Source organism: Brienomyrus brachyistius, chromosome 18 (assembly GCF_023856365.1).
Source record: "Brienomyrus brachyistius isolate T26 chromosome 18, BBRACH_0.4, whole genome shotgun sequence".
Lineage (NCBI taxonomy): Eukaryota > Metazoa > Chordata > Actinopteri > Osteoglossiformes > Mormyridae > Brienomyrus > Brienomyrus brachyistius.
The window spans coordinates 8848858-8875323 of NC_064550.1; the positions used below are offsets into that span (position 1 = coordinate 8848858).

Consider the following 26466-nt stretch of genomic DNA (forward strand, 5'->3'; position numbering starts at 1 on the left):
TAAGCAATAAAATAAATATTTATAATTGCCGGCAGAAGTCATGTTTTATAAAACATCTTTGTTTTCCAAAAAGAAGAACAAGTATCACAAACAACACATCAACTACAGTCACCACAAAACAGGTTTTAGGCGCGTAATTAATGCACAGAGAAATAAATACACACTACTAGATTTAGTAGGAAATATTTGATTAGTTGGAGAATGAAAAACATATTTTAGCTGCTACATTGTGGATCTTTAAGAGGAAATGGGGTATTGAATGACTAAGAATAATCAAGTGGCAGGAATCTAGGGAACAACAAATGGCAAGATATTCCATTGGTCATTCTGCTCTGGATTGTTTAACACTCTGATTTCGCTACCAGGGAGAAACGAGTGCTGAGTTCACGAAAAATCGCTGAAATGTCCAAAACCAATGGAGATCTGAGCTTGGAATGGCTTTTCACCACATGTCTTGGAACAGTACAGCACTTTTAGTCATTGGAGTCAGCACCCAGTAGGAAAAAGTCTTTGTAACAATTGTATCTCCAAATCGACGAATCTTGGAAACTGTAGTGGCGATACGATGCCTGTGTCGGGAGCTTGGTTCATCTTACATTGACTGCTCAAAATTTCAGATTGGGCCCCATTAGCAGGTTGAAGTTGCGCTTTCAAACCCATCGTCTCTCTGGTTTTGTAAGAGCTGTGGATATAAGTCCCTGCTTATTCTAGCCAGCTGGCTACTGTCCCTAGAGCAAGTCAGCCTGTTCCTCCGGCATTTTGTTTATATAGCTGCAGGTCCCCCATCTTCTCCTGTAGTATGGAGACTGGCACGGTGACTCCGCGTGATCGCTGTAGCCTGGCAGAACGAGACTTCTTTCCCACCGCTTGTACTTTTGGGTCATGCGTGGCGTCCTTAGAGGTGGAGAAAAGTCTCAATTTACCAAGAACTTACCGTAACGTACAGTACTGTATAAAAGTCAAAGCACATGATGCATAAATAATCATCGTGTTGGTGTATAAAACTATGATATTGTCTGTCAAAGTGTGTCAGCTTATCCATTTCATACTCTCTCTTAAAGTCCTACAGTGGTGGAGAATTTTAACTAAATACATGGAATGACTGGGGTGCCCCTGAGGAGAGGTTTGGGAACTGAAGAGGTGTTCATCTAGATATCCAAACAAAATATCATTGACCGTCTGAAGAACAGAAAAAAATTCTTGTTTGTTTTTATTGTGTTACTTTTAATTTGCTAAGTTGTGTTTTTTTTCCAGAATAAATATACAGAAAAATAGCTTTAAACATTTGCTTTGACTGCCTAAGACTTCTGCCCAGTAACGTATATGATAATTTACAGAAGGTCTTTTTTATTAGAACTTCCTAAGTGGTTTTTGTATGATGCTGACTCATTTGTTGTCTTTAATTCTGTCTGTAATGACATACAGCACCATGTTTACCTTTCCTGGAGATGAGCCCAGGGCTTGTGAATTTGTCTCATCCCCCCTTTTGTTAACAGGCCCCGGTGTCCACACCCCCGGGTCTGTCTGGGTGGATCGATCCAAACGCTGAGAGTCCCGCTCATTTGCCTGTGCTGGGAAGGCCTCCTCCATGAGCTCTGCTCCATCACTTGGTGGGAATACAAAGTTGTCCTCTTCTGAGCCTGATTGGACACATGCATTTATACGGAGATACATGGGTCATGTACTCAACACCATCTGACAAAGTACAGAAACGTAGAGGAGACGGTGTGTCTGAACTGCAAAGGGAACTCACTACAGCTGTGGCCTTTAGCTCTGTGGTCAGGAGCAGGAGTGCAGGGACAAGACCCTCCAGAAACCTTGACCTTTCTCACACACTCCATCCCGACTTGGTCCTTACATTGCCTGTGACAGTTTACCCCACAGTCTTGAAGAGGAAACGGGTATTAATAAAGCTTTATCTCATAGCACATAAAATCAATAAGGAAGAGATTTTCATATGGTGCTCTCCCTTGTAGTTTCATATGAGGACATGCTGTGTCCTTCCTTTACCATCTTTTTATAAAACAAATTGCAATAATATGTGACGGTTCACCTTAAAATTAGAAACCATCAAGGCTAAACTTGATATTTTGACACTGAAATCTGTGAAAGATTGAACTTCATATTATAGTACGCTATGTTACAGAACAGTGCTGTTAATAAACTGTTCTCTCAAACAAAGGGTTTCAATAAATATCATAAATGCTGAGTAGGAGAGTCAAAAGCTTCATTTTCTTTAGGTCTGGTGGGACCTAGAGCTGTTTGTGATATTCCTTACCTGTAAATCTTAGCTATATAATCTGGTCATACAAATAAAAGTTCAGTGCTTTTTATTTGAGATACAACCAGTCCCTGGGTTAAAAAACTTTGACTTACAGACTACTTGTATGTTATGGATGGACTGCCATAAAGTCTATTATATAAAAAATTTGAGTTAAATACAATGCTTCATAATAACGACTGTATGCACTTTGTGACGCTGGTAAAGTACAATCCAATACCGTATGTAATTACTTTTATTATTATTGAATTATTATTAAGTATTTTATTATTGCTGTTCCAACATACCTACAAATTCGTCTTAAATACAGATTTATGGAACATCCGTAGCCTATAAATCTAAGGGTTTGTTTTTATTTAGCTTATTCTTAAGTATTAGCTGGCTATATACAGATGCTCCTCTACTTACGAACAAATTACGTTCCGAACGGCCGTTTGTAACTTGAAATGTTCGTAAGTTGCTATTCAACATCATTTTACGGGTATACGCAAGGACTTAGAACTAGGCTGCTGGGAGTACGCACGCTACACTGCTGCGCGGCGGGAGTAGCGGCCAGAAGTCATACTAGGCGGAATTGGCGCGCAGAAAAAAAAAATGATGTTGCGGACAGGAAACGGGAGCCCAATGAACACAATTTGGACTTCCTCTTCGTTTGTATGTCTGAAAGTTCATAAGTTGAAAGTTCGTAAGTAGAGGAGCGTCTGTATTCCTGCATTAAAATGGGAGGTAAATTTATCTGGCTTAGGCCAGTAACCACATCCCAGTTTAGAGTGCTGACTAATGAAATAACTAGTCCTGTTTAGCCAGGTCTGGTTTTATATTTTGCACAACAATAGAAAAATGACAATAGTACATGTTATTAAGGTTAATAATTGTTATTTAATTTACAGAAGCACCTGTCTAGCTATTTGACAAAAATACTCTGTAGGGGCATTGAAACGAAATAGTTATTTGACGGATGATTGATTAGTGGGGGAACGGGCTTCTTACCTCTGCACCGATAACCCTGCTTAATTACACCCCAAAGCTGTAATGGATAAGAAACAGAAGAACAATCAGAGTGACAGAGACCACTGCTGTATGGGAAGATGGCAGAGAGCAAGTCAATGTAAGAAGCAAGGAGAAATTCCCACACACAAAGCCTCTGCAGGTGTTGCAGAAGGTGGGCTTCTTGTACGTGGTCTCGTGGAAATTGTGCAGAAATTTCAGGCCTAGCTTGGCGCACACGGACATCCCCCTCATGAAATAGGAGTTGATTTCGTTCCGGCTAATTTCTCCTTCCCTGAAAGTGAAAATGCATGAGATGTTTCATATGCGGCGTGTAATCCATTCACTTTATTTCCCTTTTATGTAATTGGATATTAGATTAAAACCAGCATATCTGACCTGTCACCTTCATGAGTACAGAAGGAGAAAGGAAAACTGGCGGCAATTTTCTCAAAGTCCTCTAGGGAGATGTAACCATCAAGGTTGTGATCGTAATTCTTCATTATGGCCTGCAGGAGGCGACATACAAAAACAATGGCAATTATTACTCAGAAAAAAATGAGGAATTTGCCATTACTGTTGAGATGAATCTTGAATAATCATGGGCTCTTTAGAACTCACATCAACTGTTAGTTTCACATGTTTAGAGATGGTGTCAGGGTCAATTCTAGGCGTCACCCCTGATCCCCATTCTGCCACTACTGGAGCTTTGACTGGCATAGCAGGCTTCAAGTAAAAAAAAGAGGGGAAAAGAAGGGTTTGCAATGCACACTCACTGTAATTGGTGTCATGAAGAAGCTAAGATGATACCAAAGTTTCACTAACCTGTATCTTGGGATTCTTGGGCTCCTTGGCATACGACAGCTCGTATATCTCATCCTCAGTGTAATACAGGTCTAGAGACAGCTGAAGAGGCACCAAAGACAGCGCATCACTCGAATGTTTGGAGGTGAAACACAAACACAAGCCAGGAGAATCTATGCTGTGGGTGAAAACAAATTAACGGAAGAACGAAATTTTCTTCAACCCTGACCAGGATAACCGGTTAAAAGATGGATGGATGGATGGATATACAACTTTTTTAGCTAAGAGAAAAGAAAGCTATATACCCCACTCATTACACCTATTATGATAAAAAGTTTTTTTTTATTTTTTTTGTAATTTTGTGGTCTACAAGAACCGAAACTATTAGACTTTACAGCAAAAAGTTGTTAATTCTTTGAAACTGTTTCATATGCAAGTAATGATCATGAACTGATCGTAGTAGCTTAGTAGTGTAGGATCACACATGCATATATCACCAAGCTGAAATTCCAGGTCAGGCCTGGTACGATAGGCACACATTGGCCACCTGGAATTTAAGCTTGGTGATATGTGCATGTGTGATCCTACAGTAGCAGTTCTGAAGTATTATTGATGCAAGTGAAACGCATATCAATAATAATGATTAATTAAAGGTGAATTACTGTGTACGGCTATTTTCATGTTTAAAGAATGCAGAAGGAACCTTGCCTTTCCAACCAGCCACAGTCTATTTAATTTCGGTTCCATTCACCGTGACTACATCCAGATCCACCACCCTACCAGAACCCCTTACCGTGAGAAGATGTAGCAAGTCTTTGTTGGCCTCAAAGGGTGGTTTACAGGAGTGAATGGCCAGAAGATCATTGACATTAGTGTAGAGGTTCTGCAGCTTGCCCAAGTTGATCTTATTGTCCTCCAGGTAGTCGGGCAGAACCTCGTTCAGGGAGATCAGGTCCTTGAGGTGTACCCCTAGGATGGGTACCTTGAAACCTATACATTCACTGTACACCCGGCGGTAATTGCTGTAGTTACTGTAAGATGACAGCAGGTCAGTCATCTCACTCAGGGTCTGGAAGGCAGAGAGAAGGAAGTTAGGACTGGCCTTAGAGATGGGGTACAGTGAGAGGAGAAGACTCAAACTACACAAAATCATAGAATTCTTCATGCTTTATTCATGCTTGACACCATATCTCACAGAGTGCTTTGCTGGGCAAGTTGATGTTGAAAAGCAGAGTTGGATAATTGATTTGGCTTTGGACCACATGACGTAGCTGCCTGACCTTTGTGATGTCCTGAGGCAGTAAGCTGGACGTGTCTTTGAGGCGGGAGATGGAACTGTGGCACAGGCCACCCATCACAGCCATTAGAGTGTTGAAGTTCTGTAGAGCGCGCAACTTCTACACCGAAAGAAATATGAAGCAGACATCAGCGAATTCAATTCAATTCAATTTAGAGCTCAAAGTTCAGAACAGGTATAGAGTCCTGCTCCTGCATTTAGGTACAGTATATAGTAGATGAAATGTATTAATCCCTGAGGGGAAATTAAGGCACAAATATGTATCAATCTAGATGAACACAGAACAGTCATTGATGCCTGTATGAGAGTGCGTGCCCCTGGTACCTGGGCAACATGGATGAACTTGGTGAAAACATGGGCCCTCTGCTGTGCGGTGTGCCTGCTCAGGATCATCAGCTGCACCCACTGAGAGACCCCATTGCACATCATCACTGAGCGTTCCAGGGCTGGGTTGCCCCGCACCGAGCCGTTCACCACATAGCTACGGTAATCCAGGCACTGGCCGGCAGATGGGGGGAGGGAGAGGAGGATCATTTCGTTAATGTTAACGAAAACTCAAGTGATAAGAAAACATTTTCGTAAACTGAAATAAAACACGATGCAGAAATGAAATTTAAACCTACAACAATACAAAATCTATAAATATTACTTCCAAAAATCACGGACATAAAAAAGAACCAATATAAAATATTTTGCGTTACCATTTTTAGTAATAAGTACCTATAAGTATTTCTGATTTGTTTATCCTTTATCAGCAATAATAAAATGTGGAACAATGTGTGTTTCATTTTGAGGACATTAGTGCATAAAGTGCACCATGTAGGATTTTCTAACGATCATTTCTAAGGATCAGACACAAAATAGCTCTACGACTTTCAGTCTATCTCTGGAAATAAAATTACTGAACCTAAAATATAGAAAAACAAAACAGAGATATATCTTTAAAATGAAATTTAAAGGACTAGGTAATGAAAATTAACTAAAACCAAACTGGGTTTCAAATAAAACTGAATTGGGTAACACTGCTTCCCACTCGGCTCGTCGGGTTACCGAGACGCTGCGGAAGTTCTCGAATTCTAGGTAGCTGAGGTGCTCGGCCAGCTCTCCTGGCTCCATGTGGTCAAAGAGGAGTGACACCTTTCGCTTCTTCATCGATGGAGAAGGGGCCAGGGATGGAGTCACTGGGGCGTTACTGAGGAGATTGGAGAAGAGTGGGGTGGGGTGTGGAGATTAACGCAAAACACAAAGATCTGAGGGCTTCTAGGAACATTGACACATACAGTCAATCAGTCAGTGCTGGTTTGTACTTCTCCGATGACACACGGTCTCATTGAACCATTATTTACTATCATTTCCTGTTGGACATCACCTTCCTCCTGCTGCTGTCCAGGCAGGAGGCATATTGCTAGATTGTCCAATTCTCCCGAACTGTTTTTTTCCGTTTGAGGCCTTTGTTTTGTCAACATGTGCACAAGATACAGGCTTGCCGCGGTCATGTTGTCATACCACGTGTCACGCCTTGAGCAAACCGAACAGCCCGTGAAGGCTGCACATCGCACAGGCCCCAACCTTTACCACACCACTTACAGGCAGGAAGTGTCAATCAGCTGCTGGTGCATCTCCTCCCCCTCTTTTCTCACTAGGGTCCACAGGTCACTCATCACCCTCTCCAGCCGGGGGTCAGCTTCAAACACATCTGGGATCTTTGTGATCCACTGCCTGTAACGAGGGAGTGGGTGACCAGCGCTGGTAATAGGATGTGAAAGGGGGGTATTCGGGTTGTGTCAGAGGTTCTGGGAGGGGGGTCATTGGTGGGCAGTCAGGCCATGACGGGAAACTATGCACTGTACATCCAGACCGGGGTTTTGTTTCAGCCAACCAGTTCAATATTGTGTGACTGTGTCTCTTTATGCTTTGGTTGGAACAAAACCTTGGTCTGGATTTGTACTTTCTGGACCTGAACTTTCCACCTCTGGTGTCATATATATATATAAAAAACATTTCATGTCCTTCATTCGTACTGATATGAAACAGCAACTTGTTATGGTTAAGAACTCTGCAATTAAAACACATTAACTATGTAAGAATTACATATTATCAGTATTACTGAAATGTTGTCACATTATGAATACTCCTTGGCCTGGCTAAACTTTCAAATTTGATTTAAATTATTAATACTCCTTTTATCTAAATAAAGTGAGCTGGCAGCCACTTTATCTGACAATATGAAGTACAGGATGTCATGTTACCCTTTTCTTCTTGTTTTTATCGATACCACATGCATATATGTCCGGAAGTATAAGGTACCTCCAAAACCAGCCCCTAACGCTAAAGCTAGCGATCATCTCAGAAATGGTGGTGTGCCACCTCAGACCAGTCGTCTGGCTGAAAGTGTGTGCAGCTGGCTGAAACGTCCAGGCCCGACCTTTCGCTCAGCTCTGAATTACACACCTCAGACTCTAAGCACATGCTGGGATCACACTTAGATTTACCATAAAACACAAGCCTCCTATTTTTGTCTAAGTTGACGAGGCTGGTTCACGTATTACAAATGTTACACAGAAAATATTGAGATTATAAGCATTGATAATATGTATTTATATCTTATTTCCCAATATGACTGTTAACCAAATGTCATGACATATATATAAAGCATATTACTAAAATTAACTAAAAAGTTAACTGAGAATTTAACATTGTGCTTGTTTCTGATTATAAAAATTCAATGTTGAATATATATACACATGCAAAGAAATACATATTATTTTGCACTGTACTGTAAAAAAAAAAAATCCAAGAATCCAAAAGATAAATGCAAACAGAAGAGCTCTTTTGACATCATCAAATGAGCAAAATAAGCATCTAAATTCACTCCGGTTTCTAAGTACCAAATACACAGCCCTTTCTCTATTCCCCTGAATATGCAAATTTCATCCAAATCCAATGCATATACAAATGCAATGTAAATGTAATTCTCAGATGTAAAGTACACAGTGTATCTTGTCTGTCTCTTAATCCTGCCAGTCCTTGCAGTACAGGTAGGACAAGTTTTATTTTGGGGTAGATATTCGTGCTTGCAGGTAGGGAGAGGGCGAGTGAGTGGGTACATATGCACATTTAATAAAACAACTGGTGCAGTGGAGATGATGTATACCTTAAAAATTAAATTGTTTATATTTAGTAAACTGCACTGACCTGATAAAATGGCATATTTGTGCACGCCGCTGCCCTCTACTGTCCACGGGGCAGTCCTTATAAGTAAGATAGTCAAGGAATAACAAATGAAATATCTCCATTGTGCAAGATCTTTTCTTACACACACACACACACACACACACACACACACGCACACACACACTCACATGCATACACACAGCATATATGCAAAAGAAGACAATAATATACTCAGCACCAGAATGAGGAGGATATAGAGAGATCAGCTTCTGTGCAAAGACATGGGAAGGCACCACCCAGTTGTGCATCATCAAGGTCATTTGGACCAGCTGGGAATTCCTGCTGAGCTTTCCTTCTGAGTCTGCAACACAACATCACAACCACAGGTTACAGCACACAGGACAGTGTTTCTCAACTTGACCTTTGTGGGGCCTCTGACAGTCCACCTTTCTTTTCCCTCCCAGCTCCTGGTAGGAGCAAAAACATGGACTGTCTGGGGGAACCCAAGGACCGGGTTGAGAAACACTGATATTTAAGAGCTACACTGGATCGCATAGACAGGTCACTCAGGTTTCCCAGGCGCAAAATGACTTTCATGACAGTACTGAGGATTCATGAACAGGAGCCAAATGACATAGACGGCAAAGTGGTCCCACAGCGCTGGGTGACGAGCATCATGGGTAATATGAAGTGGAACTGCAGAGCACGATGACCCAGAGAGAGACAACGCAAAATCATAATATGAATGCGAGTCTGAAATTAGCAGCATTCCAGAGCACTGAGTCTATTAAAATGCATGGTTTTCTGCATTAAGGGAAGAGGACGCAGCGAACAGGGCAAGATCACACCATACTTAATGAGTGTTTGTTACTTTATTGACAATCGCTTGGATGACGCCACTAAATTCATTAAAACATGGATGGCAGACACTAGGACTGTGAAAATCAGGAAAATCACAATGCAGAAGGAGAGACAGGAGAGATGAATTTTCTTCCTATCGACGGTCCACGTTTTTGCTCCCTCCCAGCTCCCTGCCAGACACAAAATTCTGGGGATCCCCAAGGACCGGACTGGGGAACACTAATCTAAAGGGTCAAAGGCCAACACCTGAGCCACATCCTACTTCACCCCTTCATTTTTTCAGTCTCTCCTTCTGCTTTGTGATTTTGTGGGATTTTCACATTCCACTGAGCCTCTGAACTGTCAGCAGGTCCCTGAGGACCGGACTGGGAAACACGGCTTTAGATGTAATCAGAAGGAAAACGACAGTGAACGCTGAGTGGTTCTGGAGGCCACGCTTGGCGCGCAAACCCCCTGGTGCTCACCAAAGCAGAGAAGACAATGCTGGATGAGGTCGTCTAGGCTCAGGGCACGGGTCAGGTAGCCGTGGGAGGGGCTGAGCAGAGCTCTGCTTATCTCCGAAGCGCTGGGGCAAGTCATTCGCCGAGTCAGTGCTGCCCTTTGACATTTCACCCCACCTGGGCTATGGGCAGACTTCCTGCGAAAGAGAGAAGACCAGGCGTCAAACAGGCCAAACTCTTAATATCAATACAATCACTTCAGTACTGTGCAACAATCTTAGGCATGCAAAGAAACATTATTTATCTGGGTAGTAAGTGTAGCTTTGCTCAGAACAAAAACACAATTTAACATCAAAGTAATAGTAGCACGATAAAAAGTAATAAGAATTTTTTCTGTCCCGAAAAAAAGTGACTGATATCTTGCTGGATGGTGCTTCAGTTCCCAAACCTCTCCTCAGGGGCACCCCAGCCATTCCATATATTTGTTACATTTCACCACCAGCTCACTAGCCGAATCATGGTGCGGTTGTGGTCGAATCGAAAAATACACTGATGTATTGGGTGGTTGATTCAAATACTGGTGTCACTTCATGAGAGGTTTTGAAATGGTTAGGCTGACAAACTTTGACAGACGTAAAGTTATAGATTTACACCAACAACATGATAATTTACATCATTTTCTTTGACTGCCTAAGACTTTCACACAATACTGTATTTCTTAACTAGGTAGAGTCCCGGACTAGGCCAGAATGGACTGGTACTTGGTGTACTGATGTGTCATAAACATATTGCAGGTCAGCTGCTTTGATCTTAACCCGTTTGTTTCAGAGGTCTCCACCGAGCAATGACTTACACAGCAAGATAACCATCAGAAAACATGCAGGGCACCTATTGGTTGAGAAGATCATGTGATGTGTTTGATGGGGGCGACATGCTTTCTGTTTGCGCTGGTGAAAAATGTATGCTTAACACACGGCTAGTATTACGTGATCTTTGAAGTGCTCGTCGGTTGTCCTGAGTGCGTAGCGTGTGTGGGCATGGGCGTGTACGCACCCTGTGACTCGGCAGTGTCTAAAACGAGGTTGCAGCAGAAGAGCACAGTTTCTCATCTTGCTGTCGGCAGCTGATGTGTAAGATAAAGCTGCAGCCGCTTGCCTTAAGGGTTTTCTGATACTTTTTTAACGCCGCTGCAATCAGAGAGCTACCCCTGCTTGAGCTCTGGTGCTTATTGCCTTACGCAACCGCTTGTCTGAGCCTGTCAGCGGCATTCTGGTCTGGCAAAGAGACAGAGCCAGTAGGAAGCATGTGCCTCCGCTTGTTCTTCTGAAGAGGACCAGCTCCAATGGTGAGCAGCTACGGCTCGATGTCACTCTGGGTAGAAGGAACAGGAAGCGCAGCAGCTTCAGAGAAGTGGTGGCGACTTCTTAGAATGTCCAGAACCACACGCGCATTGACCAAGAATCCACACCCTCGCTTTGAGTTTCTTTCACTCTTGCAGACACACACACACACACACACACACACACACACACACACACACACACTCAGACAAAATGCTTATTTTCAGTTCTCCCGAAATTGTTGCTTAGTACACACTTTCACATCCCGAATATGTCCACACACACACAGTCACACATGTAGACATAGATAAAAATCAGGTAGAGGAAATGGCTTTACATGGGCAAATCCCTTGGCTGTATAGTCCCGTGTGCTGTCAGTGAGGAGTCCGATGAGATCCCTCAACCTCATCCCCTACATGCTGCTATTACTGTCAGATCTTTACCAACATGTGTCTTACCTTTATATTTATGGTAAGGGTGAAACCAAAAACAGGAATGCATCTATCAGACAGCCCAATAAAAGCACACGCTGTCGAGCTCGGTCACGTGTGTGTGTCTGTGTGTCACGAATTTATATCAGGACGGGGCACAATAAACCACAGCGAGTACACAACTACACGATAGCCCATCAGATCTATTCTAGAATTTACTAACTTATCCAGTACTCTATTGGGTCTTTTTTCTCTTATGCTCTGGGCGGGACAGGTCTAAATTATCCTGCCTGAGATGAAAATGACAGTGAATACCAAAAGAATGACTTCGGTTTCTACCTAAAATTCACAATTAAAAAAAAGTTTTACTGGTTAAACCATGCGATCTAGACTCAAAGTTCTTTCTCACTAGTTCACTGACATGAACATCACAAATTTGATAAAAATCAGGCCAAGCTCACGTATATGGAAACTTAATCTCATTAACAGGATGGCGAATCAGCCAAATAATAGCAAAAGCTGTTAGTACAGGAAAGCAGGAGCACAGCCTTAAAACTTTGGCCCCTTATCACAAAGTCTGGCAGGCGACACCAAGCCCACGTGAAAAATTTTATGTGATCAGGGCCCATGGTGGAAATATTCTGCAATAATCCAGACAATAATTATATTGGGTTGTAGGATTTCATTTCCACTATTTTTTTTGGTGGGCCAATACGAGGGCACAAGCAGCCAGTGTTCTTCAGCTTTATATATTTAGCTATTTAGACTTTTAACTATTTAGCTGATTCTCTTATCCATAGCACAATTGTGGGGTCAGCCAGTCCTGGGAGGAAGAGGGGCTAAGGGCCAAAGGTGACTTCACTCTTCCGACCATAGGATTTCAACCAACAACCAGTCCCGTGCACAGCATCCTAACCCACAGAGACACACGATCACCTGTCCAGGCTTCAGAGAAGATAATAAGGAAAATGGTAAAAAAAAAAAATAAAAATCCTCCGTCACACTATAGTTGAGTCAAGTCTATTTTGAAACCCTTGCTCATTCGTAGAAGTCTTTACGTCTGTGTCACGCCATCCCCAAGCATACGCAATTCTCACGCACATGCACGGCCAATGCAATCATTACGACATGCATGTGTGCACCCTGCCATGCACGGGCATCTCGTCCAGGGTGTCCCCCTGCCTCTGTGCATCTCAAAATAGGTGTCGGGCTCACCGTAACCTTAGACCTGGATGAGCAGTTATGGAAGATGCATGGAAAGATGGATGGATGGATGGAAGGATATTTAAAATCTGAGACATCTGGAAAAATAAATGATCGCCTCTGTAAATGTGCTCAGTTTAAACACTTCCCCACCTGACCGCTTGATAAGTCAGGGACTTACAGATGCAGCTGCTGTCCATTTCCACATTCTCTTAGTGTCCTTTACGAGTGTTTTCATCTCGTCTTCCATCCTCTTTTTATTTCATTCAGAAAACAAAGCATCCTTTTTTATTGGCTGTCGCCCCCCCCTCACCTCCCCTCTCCTTTCTAACTACACAGCTCTTTCACACGGCGGCTCTAAGGCCAGGCCTGTCCCCCCGCCTATCTGCCTTAATCCCCCCCCCCCCCCAACGTTCCCTCGCGGCGCAAACTGAGGGCATGCAAATTCCCTTCCTTTCTCTTGTTAATTGATTAATTGATGCCAAATTGTTTGCGTGTGAATCTCTCACTCTCTTTCCCCTCAGAGAACTGAGTGTTCACACAATCAGGCCATTGAGCCCTAAGCCAAAGTCAGCAACAAGCCGCGGCCACATCCACCGCGTTGCACCCTTTACGGGAAGGGTTTCGCTAACCCTAAAACGCATGGCTTCCAAATCCAGCTGTTTCTGAACCAACTGAGCTGGAGTATCCGCACTTGTCTGGATTTTCAACAGCAGCCTTGTGCCTCTGTCGTTTTTGGAATTTGACTGGTTTACTTACAGTTGGCTATTTTTTTTCTTCTTTTCTTGAATGTTAGCATCTACAGCAGAACCACAGCTATCTAGGTCAGACACGTTATGGGACCCCCTAACGATGACACAAAGTACCACAGAGTTGTACACTGAGGAATTATTTGGAATGCCTTGTACATTAACATTTCAAATGTTCACAGAGAGGTATATATTTCTAAAATAAGTCTGTTAACTTTTAGCCAAAGAAAGTTTGCATTGTCTTCAATACTAAACGCAATCTAGTATAATACAATAAATCTCGGCTTTAATCTATTAGTTGGTACTTATTCTGATACATACATAATGCAGCTCATCATCCTCTTATCCATTTAAGTAATTAAGCAGGGTTGTATTATTAGACACAAGACTGTTGTACATGGCAAATCAGACCACTCTCTCAAAATGTATGACAGTCAGGTTTTGTGCGAGTTTTCGAAGCATTGTTCTTTAGTTCCTCAGTGTAAAGGGCCTTTCTTTGTGCGTGACTCTTTGGTTATTTCATGAGGAATACAAATATTACCCAAGAACAGACATGCTGCAAAATAGGTTAAGTCGTAAAAACGTTTCATTGGCTGTGGATAATGAGGATGTCAACAAAATGCTCCAGCAATTTGTGTAAATAAATCTAGCCCAAATTCTAACTCCTGTTACTGGGGACAAGGACTGACATAATGATTGTTTGTTCTGTTTCCTGCTAATTTGGGTAGAGAGTTATGTCTAATATCAATCCACGCTAGCCTCTGAGTGTATGTACATTACGAAGGCAAGCTACCAATCCCACGTTCTAGCACACTGTTGTACTTAATCATATCAACTAAGACTATACAGTAAAGTTTCACTGTCACATTTTGACTCACCACCAACTCAGCTCACCAAGCAAGCAATCGGCTCATCAGTAAGACAGTTGGAAAAAAAAAATTGTACAAATGTCTACATATAAAGCACATTCACCTTTTGAAAGGTACTTTCTTCACTTGGAAATCTTATTCACACATAACCATTGAGTGGCACATTTTTATAAAAAATAAACTGTAACATGTCGAGAATAACGAAGCAGGGCATGCTGAAAACATCAACACACAGAGCAACAAACAACACAAATACCACGACACCCTTCTGTGTGGGCTACACGTGTGTCACTGCAGTCCTTGAAAGGAAAATCACCTTGAACAATAAGGACGCAATTCCACAAACCCGAACACTTAACAGGGCAACATTCACACGAGGGCCTGCACATTGCATTAAACTAAGCAGAAACATCTATTCAGCATTGTTTTTACACCTTGTCGCACTGGAGAGCACAGCAGAAAAGTTCCCTTTACTTAACATGAAACTCTTGAAAACCACACGCTCAGACAGATAACCACAAGGACACACTGCAAAAATGCAGCAACTGCATGGTCTTCACACACACAGAGACAGACGCAGGAACACTTACCGAAAACAATGCCACAATGACAAGTACTGAGAGACAGCACAATACAATATAATATGATATGGAGCAATACAAAATAACATAAATATACCTCTTGGCCTCTTTGCGATTCATTGTGAGTTTACACGCCTCTCTTCTCCTCCTTGTGTCCTCTTGAGCAGGCATCAGTTACTGTTCCTGTGCCCTAGACGTCCATGACTGGTTGACGACTTCTGGCTGTCTCCGTGTATCGGTCGTTACTGTATTGGTAACAGACCTGATCCTGCTCGGAATGCCTGGAGAGCAGATGTCACACGCAGGTCTGAGATCAGCCCCGGTCTGGTTCAGATGCTGCTCTGGGGTCCTGGATGAGCAGCTCTAGTGGCTGCCAGATTTGTTCAACCATGAAGCGAAGACACACAGAATGCACTGAAGTGGTTAACACAAGGCTATAGGAGACAAAAAGAATGAAAGCAAAAGAAATATTTACAATTTTTTAAATACAACAGACTATTCATTTAAGCAGAACATACAAGTCCCTTACATAGAGGAACTGGTTCTGAGAGATAAGGGAACTGTCATTAGAGAGAGAGAGAGAGAGAGTAACAGAGAAAAATCGGGGAGGGGGCAGTTTGTGTGTGTGTGTGTGAGTGAGAGAGACAGAGAGAGACAGAGAGAGAGAGAGCGAGCGAGCGAGCGTTAGTTTCACTTGTTTTAACTAAGAGTCAGATTTGAATTATTTACAATACAAAGTCACACGTACAAAACTTACAGAAAGTTCACACTGTAACAGACGTTATTCAGTTAACGGAAGACTCTTGCTTCGTAGTGAACCACAAGGCACGCGGCTATAAAAGAACCAGGGACTAATTTAGCTACTTTGAAACATCCAATTACAGCAAATGAAATGCGCAATTTGTTTTTAATATCATCATCCATTTGTTATTGCTAATATCAGTAGCCAGCCTGGGGCTGTGGCAGGTGTCAACATGCAGCTCTGCTGGCGCGTGCCAGTTCCAAAGGCCGGGCAGGCGGTCTGGGTGCTGCGCAGCGGTGTGCTCATCTCTAACGGCACATAACTCACCATGTGGTTTTTATATACACGCTCTTCTTATTTGGCTCATTTTACTCTGTTGCAATATTAGTGTGCCACAAAGAGGTCGTTTTTATATTCCTTAATTCTGGCGCTATCAGCCCAGCACTATTAGAATTAACGCAAACGACGTGATCAAACTAAAGGGCACTTAAAAAGACCCATGTTGGAGAACAGTTGATTTAAGACTTTGTTTAGTGGAAAACATGAAAGTAAATGGGAATCAAAATAGCAGGTTTCCTTACATCAGAGTTTTTTATATATATAAATGGCTATTGAAAGATGGTCCAACAGGTGTCCATTTTTATTTCAATCTGCCGCTCAGTCTAACTGGCGTCTCCCCCCTCACATCCCCTTCAGTTTGGCTTCGCCCCCCACCCGGTTTCCCTTTTCTTTATCCTTTCGCCTGCACAGTCAGTTACTGTCTGAGGGGTTTGATCCCAGACTGTGCAGCTGGACACCGGGATTCAATGACTTAATTGTGGCACGGAGAAGAGGAGTTAGAGGAAGAAAACAGGAGCAACTGTTTTGCTAAACGGTGATAATCTGACCATGTACAGTAAAAACATGTGTTTGTGTTTATGTACGCCATTAAGATATGCATGGATGTGATTTTAATAACTTTTGTGAGTTAATTGGCAGTTTCACGTTCTCTTGTAATCAAAATTAAGTACTGGGCTTTTTCATCTACAGGTGAGTGACATATGACATCGCTTTAATATATATATAAAAAAAACTTGCTTAGTGACAAATAGGTTCAAAGAATTACACACTAGATAAAGGTGAAACATCCATTTGGAAAACATTGCCGCAAACAATGCTGATTGATATCGCCGATTACGGTCGCGTGGAAATGACCGGAAGTAGATCCTGAGGGTGGGAAGCAGGGATACCTTAATAATGGGGCCTCTAATTGGCCTCGGTGCCGGTTATCTGAAAATGTCGAAGTGCTTCACAGCCACGTCGTGCAACTTGTTTTAGATTCATTTTTTTCCTATGCACTTAAGGCCCGACACGAGTAAAGATACACTTAGGTAAATGTCATTGGTTTTTTCGTTAATTACCATTAGCTGGCTCAAGACTGTACATTTTAATATATCGCGAATCTTCAATTCGCTTATGTAACCTGCAGTTAACCGCAAACCACTGTTTTTTGCATTCTGTAGCTACCTGTGACATTACCAATCAGTTGTGTTTCTTTAGTAATCCAGTACACATTTTTCATTTAATTTTTATCGATTTATCTATTTCCTTTTTAACGGAGGACAAAGTCCGATGCTCCCAATCTGCGGCCATGCCGGCTTTACCTGAGGAGCGTTTGCGCATCTGCGCCGTAATAGGCGCCCTGAAAGGGGCCGGGATCCGGGTGAAGAACTGGAAGAGCTTCCTGAACAGCGGCAACGCCGCCAGGCAGGTGCGCTTTGGAGCAGCGACTCACTCCGTTCACTCTCCAGTGGCAGCATGATTTTCATTCATAACGTCCCTGCTATTATAGCTGTTTCGAACGAAACAAGATATTACAGGGTTGCCAACTTTGGTCACCTGGCTCGAGTGAGATTTTCAATTCGAGACAGTCTACACACGCATTTACATGCATATGTAAGAGTTGTATTACCTCGTGAATAGTCTGTAGTATTTGCAAACTATCCCAACGCTTTTGATGTAGCAAATTTTAGGTTTATAATGGAATACTATAGATTTGCCGTAAGATTTCTTGCGTGAGAGTCTGAAAGCGTGAGTGCCTGAGAGTTGGCAACCCTAATATTACATAGACCTTCACCCATTTATCAAGCGGGGGTCAAGTGCCGTCGTCTTCATCAATCTATTATTAATAACCTATAAGGAGCAAAAGCACTTTTTGGAGGTTGTACATTTGTTTGTTGTAATTAGTGTGGAATATATATTCTGGCAGCAGTTGCTCGAAGTCATTTTAAGCCTTGATGCATACACTTTAAATGCTATAATTGCTATCTAATTTTGTCTGTAAGTTAAGATCATCATTGTTGGATGTTTTTAAGATATTTGAAACCATTGCAGCAGAATTTCCAAACGACATATTTTGTTAATATATTTAGCTGTAGGTTTAAGATAAGTTCTGCCTCGTCTTTGACATAAACCTGCCGTCTCCATCAGGAGAGTCGCTGCGTCTCCTTTGCCTTCGGACGCGACTTGGTTTCGCTACCGCAGTGTCACTTGCCGGAAGTAGGGGGCTTCGTTCCCAAGTATGTAAACCGAACTTAATGCAATTCTGCCTATTAATCGCTGCAGTAATGTGGTGTAGATTGGAAAAAATACAATATACGTCCAGGGTATACCTTATCTTGTCGTGCTTTAATGGGATAAGCTCTATTCTACTCTGTGCTTAAGGGGTTATGGAAGATGGACGAATGAATGAATGATTGGCGATATGTGTGTATACATCATAAATATGTTACATGCATTAAAAGGATTGATTCCCTTGGAAATAATGAAATTCAGTTGTGTCACACACAGTCTTTATGAAAAATATCACGTTAAGAATTCCGCATGAATGATTTGTAATATGATTGCCAAACATGTATTTATCTCTCAGATTCTTGGTGGACTCCTGTGCATTTCTGTCACTCCATCTTCACACTGAGGGTCTCTTCAGGAAAACTGGTTCCCTGAGCCGCATCCGTTCTCTAAGGGTAACATCCTGGGGAAGGGAGGCGGGGAAGGAGACTCTAGGGAAGGGGTATCAAACTCCGTTCCTGGGGGGGCGGAGTCCTGTGTAGCTTAGCTCTTTCCCTGTACCACCACAAATTCTTCATACTTGTTCCTGTAGTGTACATGAATATTTGCATTTTCTTATGCATCTGCTGCATTATTTCTGAATTTTATGACTAAGAAGCTTAAGCAACAGTCCCGCCTGTACATTTCACAAGACCGGAAGACGTTAGTGACAGTAGAGAAATGACTGAAACTAACTGACCTATGGCTGATACTCTCTCTCTCTTTTTTTTTTTTTTGTAAATTTGCCAGGACAAATGTACATCAGTAAAAGTTTTGCACGTTGCAATATAAGGTGTCATTTATTTTGCTTACGCTGCAAATTCAGATTTGAAAAATGTTTTATTTCAGTATCGATTTGGAATTTGGCATCAGCTTTGTTCCAGTTCTGGGCTTTTCTCTTGTCTCTTCAGGCTGCTCTGGAGCATGGTGACCCGGTCTTCTCACCTCCGCGCTCTGCTGCCCTGCAGCCCTGCGATGTAGCCACCCTGTTAAAACAATTCCTGCGTGAGCTGCCCGCGCCTCTCATACCCTTTGAGCTGCAGGGGCCACTGTTTCGCGCTCAAGGCCTAGAGGCCGACGGGTTCCAAGATGGCGAACGAGACAGAATCGTTTTGATGGTCACAGCTCTGTTCCCAGCTTCCCACGCTCGTGCTCTTAGGTATTTTTGCACTTTCCTGAGGAACACCGCTAAGAGGTTTGTGTGTGCTACATCGTTTTTTCTTTTCTTTTCTCTCCATGTACACCTGTATGTTTCTTCACCATGCTTACTTTTTGTTTCTCTATTTGCTGATTTTTGGCCCTCAGATGCAGCGAGAATCGCATGGAGGTCGGTAACCTCGCCCTGGTTATTACTCCTAATCTGCTGCACTGCCCGCCTGTGGGCTCGAAACTGACTGAGGGCACGGGGAGGCTGTTGGACAGACAGGCCGAGGTCGTCAAGGTGCTCATCATGCATTCTGATCTCATCGGTAAGCATAATGACAGGCCAGTATGGGAAGACACTGATATCACTTTACGCCTAGGCTTTGATTTATAAATAAACCCTGCCTTTGTGCCATGCTCAGTTTTTGTCATTATGCTTTCCCTTTTTCTACTGGACATCCAATAGGGGTCGTTCCTCCAGCCATTATGGAGTCATTGTCCTCAATGCCTCAGTCGGGCAGTACTACGCCCCCTACAGACGGGCTGTTCTTTCAGGAGAGGGCTGCTCTTGGCGTATACAGAAGCTTGAGGCGCCAGAGAAGGCGCAGTGTGGGAGGTGAGATTTTTTGACAAAGTTTGGTGGGGGGGGGGGGGGGTAGACCACTTCATTTTAAAGGTCTTTGTACATCTATGCAAAATTAATACTATATTGCTTCCATGTAGATGGATGGATTAGCTTATTTCTTGGTTTAATTTTGGATGTTGAACAGTTATTTTCTCCTCTCTCTCCCTCAAGAGATGTTTGTAGAGGCGCTGAGCAAACTGAAAACTGGTCGCACTCCAAATGGTCATTCTCAGCACTCAGACAACATACTGGGTAAGATAGAAACATTTCATGCTCATAACATTTTGGACTTTGTGTATGTGACCAATTCTGTTTGTCAGTTCCAAACTGCACCAAGTGGCACCGATTTATGTTTTAATTAACTGTTAAAACAGTAACTGAGTAATAGGCTGATTTGACCCTAACTAGCGAAAAATGTAGCCAGAGCTATATTAACTACTTTGAAAAGCATCCTCCAGTTCCGGCACACTCTCCCAGTTGCTGATCTCTCTGCAGTGAAATTTTTCTGTGGAAAGTCCAAATGTTCTACAGTTGCTCCCCTTATTATCCACCATCTTAGGCCAACACATCAGTCCCACGTCCCAATCAACCAGCACCATCAAAAGGAAGTCTACCGATGACACTCTTCCAGAGCTGGTGGGATCTGCCAAAAAGAGGTATCTGTTTCCTCTGCCTGTTTTCTGTATTTTATTTTTAAGCTTCAGGATTGTATTGTTTAGGTTGGCAATTTCCATTTTCACGGTTGTTCTTCTGCAGACGATCGATCCATGATCTGAGAGAGGATAGCAAGCCTGTTGTTCAGGCCTGCACAGATGGTTAGTTTTTATGTATATATGTATATATTTTTTTTTGTAATCAATGGATTAAATGTTTCACAACCTTTGTCTGCCAGCTCCGTAGCAGCTCGAGAATTCTTTCCCACTTAGATTCTGAATCCACGGCGAGTCAAAGCCCCACACCTAGTCTCTCATCTGTCCTCTCCGTAACGGAGGGAAGTGGCGAACACGAACCTTTGTTGTCTTCTGTCATGTCAGAGAAGAAGAAGAGCCAGAGAAGGAGCACCAAGAAGTCGCAGAGGTTGTTTTCCATGTCAGCCAGCAGTATTAATGTAACGTCTACAAGTTTGTCTTCAGCAGTAATTGATATTCTTCGTCTCTTTAGATTTTCTGGATTCCAGTTTACACTCCAGTACATCTACAGTATAGGTGCCGTCCTTTGATGGTACCCTTAACAAGTTTCTGTATTAGTCTTTCCCCTCAGGGCATTTTCCATGTCAATTTGTCTTAGTGTGTTAACCCATATGCTAAAGAACAGTGACTGCTGGTCAGAGGTGGACATTTCAGGTCCAGAAAGTAAAAATCCAGACCTGGATTTTGTTTTAACCAACCAATTGAAATGGTTTGTTGAAATAAAAACCTGGTCTGGATTTTCACTTTCTGGAGCTGAAATGTCCACCTCTGCTGTTGGCATCTCAGGTACCCAGCTCAGGAGAACAGAGAGGAGAGGAGGAGGAGGAGGAGGTCACTACGGTTCTTCACTTTGACCAGCTGGAGCAGCACTGTATGTCTCCAGCTTCTGCATTTCGGTTCACTTGGGTATGGTGGGGCAGGGGAGGGGTCGACTAGGAGCAGGTCCACCACGTGGTTCCTGAGTCGCGACTTATCGTCTTGTAATTGCGCCTTGACCCACTTGTGGTTGCAGTCTTGGTGTTGATGGTGTTGATCTTTTCATCTTTCACTTTTGCGCTGCAGCAGGCCCTGCACTCTTCCCCTGCTCTGATACCGCCCCTTGGGGTTACCTAAATTCTAGTGTAATTACTTGCCAGTGAATGTTCACATGAACATGTGGTGCTAGAGAGCGCTCTCAGCTGTGTGGACAGCGTTTATCGTGGCCCTCTGAGCAGTGGCTCGTATGAGGAGATCTTGATATGGTGTTTGGGTGCCGACTGACGTCAGTGTTTTTAAAACTGAATGTGAAAAAGTGCAAGGTTGCACAGTTACATGTAAAATTGCCCCGATGATTAGTCACTTGTAGATTTCACTCGGAAAGAGTAGCATCGGTATGCTTTCTGTGTTTAACTGTGTGTTTAATTCACTGGCATTGTTGCTCTGCAGAGTACAGCTGTACCAAGTGACTGTGAAGCTGATAACTGGTTAACAAGTAGTGGAAAGGTGACTGAGAGCACAAGTGAGCCAATCACTGCTGAGGGGGCAGTGCCATTTAAGATTCCCCTAATTGTGATTGAGGCTTCAGAAAAAGGTTTGGATTATTTTATTTTCAGTCAGTCAACTTTTAATCTGTTTTTACATCGGCATGGTATATTTAAGTGCTGAAAACTTGAGTCATCCTCGGGGTCTTTTAGAGTGATGCGATTTAGTCTTTTATAGCTAATTTTAATCTATACAATATTTCTCTATCATTTCATAGCTACTTATTTTTGGTTATCACTTCAGTTTCTAACCATTGAATATTGTTGATGTTGCCATCAAACTGCCTGTGCATTTTATTAGCGGTCATTTTTTCATGTTGCCACTTCATTAAGCATTCCGACCAGGAAGCATTTACATCTGGATGACAGATTTGACTTCTTAGCTGGTTGTACGAATCTTCATGCTAACCTGGACCCTGTGACTCTCTCTAGCGGTAGTGGAAACCGAAGTGGACGGTGACCCTGATCTCCTGAACTCTGATCTCTTCTCACTACTTGTGCACAGATGCTCCGGTGACTCCGCCTCCAGAAGAAGCGGACAGCGGGCGATTGGTCAAGGAGGCAGATTTGGAATCCCAGAGTGGAGCCGACGATGGAGAAGTTGGGGTGCACTGTGCCGTCATGAGGACGGAAGGGGAGGCAGAGGTGGGGGTGGCAATGGAGAGTAGCGTAACACTTGAAGAGACCATTATACAGTCTATTGCAGAAGAGCAGTGGTTCGAAAGGGAGAATTGTGGGAATTGTAGTCGGGGAGTGCCGTGTCAGGGCGTGGATGTCTTTCGGAGGGCCAGCCGCCCGCCTCGGCGTTCCATCAGCCTGCCTGATGTCTCTGTTGGACCAGCGGCTAGTCGGGGAGAGGAGGACGAGGAGGAGGAGGAGGAGGGAGGCAGAGAGTTTTCTAGTGCTGATTTCCATGAATGTGACTGCTCTGTGTCAGACAGCACAGGGGATGTGTCAAGGCAGCTGCAGAGCAGCGGTACAGCTATGTTAACGCTGGAAGATGCAGGATTAGGGGCAAAGTGGCAGGCGAACTTAAAGCCAGAGCAATGCCTGGGGTCAGAGAGGAACAAGAAGGCTGGAGAGGCAGAAACTCTTTCTGAGGATGGGGGTTATAAGAAGCCCAGCCAGCGCCTGTCTGTGGCTGAGCATGTGCGCCGGTTTAACATGCTGACTGGTTGGCTGAGGGCTCCCCGGGCTTCGACTGTCACCCAGCAGGGCATCGTACCTCCGGAGGCACCGCAAGCCGCTGGTTCGAGGGGCCCAGTTCGCCTGCGTAGGCAGGGGGCACGCCGGTTCAGTCGTTCCATAAGTCATGAAGGAATGTCCGTCCTGCTGCAGAGGCCGGATGTGAAGCAGCTACCATGTCCCGAGCCTCCGAGATCAACAAAACCGGGAAATTCATCTCAAGAGCGACAGTGGCTGCCGCCTGGCCCACCCCGTCCTCAGGGCCAGTCCCAGCAACAGCAGCGCCGAGGGCAGCACAGCCCCTGGGAGAGAGAGCTGGACGTGCTGTGTCAGCTGCACCACCTGGGAGGAGAGAGACTATCAAGTCATGAGCAACTGCGCCTGCAGGCGGCCCAGACACCGCACTACCTTACCAAGCAGCAGGGATCACGGAGGCAGCCGCTAGAGCAGGAACAACCACCGGAAGAGATGGACCTGCACCGGCGTCTAGAGTTACAGCTTCAGCTGAACCGGTTCGAATCAGCGGAGGATCCAGAGATATCGCTGAAGCTACAGTCGCAGTCCCAGCTGGACAAACCCAAGGACGTCCTGTGTCCAACCTTCATTTCTTCCCAGCAGGAGTTCCTGCAGCAAGTCAGACCTCGTTGTCTCCGTTCCCCTGCCACCCTTCTGCACCCCAGCACAGATGCACACGTAGACAAGGGGCTTGATAGCAACGTGCACATGTCCACCCACGAGAGCCAGACACCACCCCCAGACCCGGGCAGCAGCTCCACCCTGCATGTGAGAACACGTGGTGACTCTCCTCTGCAGAATGAGATCTGCTTTGACTACACGCCACCTTTGTCTGCGGATGACACGACTGACGTGGCGACTAAGGGCATCGCTGATGACAAATCCGGCGTCTCCTCACCGGCCTTGCAGTTACAGATTCCTGCCACCAGGAGGCGATATAGAAATTCTCCTCGTTGGCCGGTTTCTGAGATTCGCATTGCCACCTGGGATCCTGTGCAGCTCTGACCATGAGTGTCTACTGAAATCCTGAAGGACTATTGCTGCGCACGTGAGAACTTGCGAGCAGTTTTCTTCGTCCTTTTAATCTATTGTATTTCTGTTGAAGAGAACATGAATATAAGAGCAACAGAAACACTTATTCATCAAAATGACTGTCCAGTCACAGACACTGTCAGATTGAGCCAGTTTCACTCCCGTTTTATTTGTAGTAAATATTATGTTTTTATTACTGCTATTTATTATATGTGCTGTTTTAAGTATATACCTGTAATGGTCTTAATAAATTGTTTTAAATCATTGTTTTCATGTGCCTTCTGCTTCTTCGGAAGACATGAATGACAGAAGTGAAATATGGAAGGATTTGGCAGGTGCTGTCTCATGGGGAGATGGTGTGAATGAGTTTTCTGCCAGGATGTGCACTTCACATATAGATCAGAAGTGGAGAATCAGCAGAAGTGTTTTTTTTTTCTCCCTATCGTGGCTTCTGCTTTAAAAAGACTGCAGCGATATTGGAGCGGAAAAGTCAAGCTTGCTTGTGATTTGAGGTTGTCGAGGTTCGAAATTCTTCACAGACGGATACATTTTCTTCCCCAAAAGTGCTTTTGATCACCTTGCTTTAAAACCCTTGGTAAAGTACGTTCTCCCTCATGTGCTTCTGAGGCACGGCACATTTCAGACCCACTTCATTTATGGAAGATGACAGGCAAACGGGCTTTACACACACGCCAGCTCCAACGTTTGTTGGTTAAACTGAAGCCAGTAATCCCATCTAGTGGGGATCTTGAGAACTACAGGGTTCAAAGTTTGCAACGTTTGAGCCTTTTAAACTATGGAAATCAAACGCATCTCACAGCAAGCACCTTTAATATTCAACGTCCCATTTTTATTTATGAAAGATCTTGAAAGCTGCAGTTGGCGTTATGTAATTTTCTATGGTATCTAATTTTATTCTGGCTTTTTTTTTCCCCCTGTAGCTCTAAGGGGAATCTGACTACACTTGTATCTGCGTACAAGCTGCCCTTATGCTGGCAAAAATATCCCAGCATCCATTCTCATTCTACAGCTGATTTGGTTGCTATGGGAAACTGAAGAGCGATACAGCAGATTTAAAGTTGACACATAGTTTGAGAAATGTGGAGGTGATGCGAAATGATTATGTTTTGAATGCTGTGTGCTGAAAGGGAGTCTTTTCATTTTCTGTTTGGTTAAAAATAGGCCATGAATCGCCGTAACCGGTTATTTAAGCTGGACTGTAATTTGGGTAATAGGCTGATCGAGCTTTTGTAAGGTTAGTGCTCTAGGGTAATGCTGCCACGTATCTTTTGCGTGAGATTTTTATTGTAAATATGTAGGATGAACATGGAATATATTTAGAATTTGTTCTGCTGGATATGTATATAAACAATAAACATTTGAATGCCATTGAATCTGAACACCAGATAATGGCTTTAGTGTTTTTACTTACGCTATTTTCTTTCTTGCCTTTTGTTGCATGGATTCTCCAGATGTTAATGCTTGCAAAGATGCAACTGTAAAATTGAGGTTATTGCCCCAATATTCTCTACATATTCTATATTTTTAGATTTTAAATTTATCTTTTAAAATATCTAAACTATAATAACAAGCAATGGCGGATGTGATGTTGCTTATTATAGAAACGGCTTTCTCTCTAATGTAAAAAAAATGCAGTATTTGCAATCCAGTATTATTAATGAAAGGAATGCATTACCCAGAGAGCATTTTATTCTCTGTAGATGAACTATAAATTATCAGTTGGGATCCTTGATAAATAGAGATTTGGAAGAAGGCCCCAGATGTAAAATCGGTCAGCTTAGTCTGAGTGGCCCAGTTCCACAAATGCAGGCACGTGGAGGGAGGGGTCTGAACGTGTACCAAGGTATAGGCCACGCCCCCTCACAGCCTCCCCGCTGCCAGGAGGAGA

General features: G+C 43.4%; 2 protein-coding genes across 9 annotated transcripts; one reads left to right on the forward strand and one right to left on the reverse strand.

The window, feature by feature from the left end:
• Window positions 1-16103, reverse strand: LOC125713233 (RAS guanyl-releasing protein 1-like). 4 transcript variants are annotated; one of them, XM_048984211.1, is made up of 18 exons: window positions 16087-16103; window positions 15115-15451; window positions 9869-10041; window positions 8799-8904; window positions 8565-8627; window positions 6957-7088; window positions 6420-6561; window positions 5694-5867; window positions 5353-5469; window positions 4866-5141; window positions 4094-4174; window positions 3890-3994; window positions 3668-3777; window positions 3419-3563; window positions 3272-3308; window positions 1754-1885; window positions 1438-1640; window positions 1-894 (listed from the first exon to the last, which is right to left on the reverse strand). In XM_048984211.1, exons 2-18 carry the CDS (start codon window positions 15186-15188, stop codon window positions 739-741), a joined length of 2226 nt encoding a protein of 741 aa, XP_048840168.1. In that variant the 5' UTR covers window positions 15189-15451; window positions 16087-16103; the 3' UTR covers window positions 1-738. The 4 variants fall into 4 exon arrangements, with proteins under 4 accessions (XP_048840168.1, XP_048840167.1, XP_048840166.1 ...); XM_048984210.1 differs by lacking the exon at window positions 16087-16103 and adding an exon at window positions 15775-15792; XM_048984209.1 differs by lacking the exon at window positions 16087-16103 and adding an exon at window positions 15547-15594.
• A 305-nt stretch (window positions 16104-16408) lies between these two features.
• On the forward strand, window positions 16409-24786 carry zgc:153345 (uncharacterized protein LOC566129 homolog). Of its 5 annotated transcripts, none has more exons than XM_048984204.1 (14): window positions 16409-16633; window positions 17360-17509; window positions 18229-18317; window positions 18668-18764; window positions 19260-19543; window positions 19654-19817; window positions 19958-20107; window positions 20288-20368; window positions 20676-20772; window positions 20873-20931; window positions 21043-21193; window positions 21592-21676; window positions 22231-22375; window positions 22831-24786. In XM_048984204.1, exons 2-14 carry the CDS (start codon window positions 17390-17392, stop codon window positions 24528-24530), a joined length of 3222 nt encoding a protein of 1073 aa, XP_048840161.1. In that variant the 5' UTR covers window positions 16409-16633; window positions 17360-17389; the 3' UTR covers window positions 24531-24786. The 5 variants fall into 5 exon arrangements, with proteins under 5 accessions (XP_048840161.1, XP_048840162.1, XP_048840163.1 ...); XM_048984205.1 differs by having other exon boundaries at window positions 17367-17509; XM_048984206.1 differs by lacking the exon at window positions 16409-16633 and adding an exon at window positions 16732-16788 and having other exon boundaries at window positions 17367-17509.
• Window positions 24787-26466: the final 1680 nt, after the last annotated feature.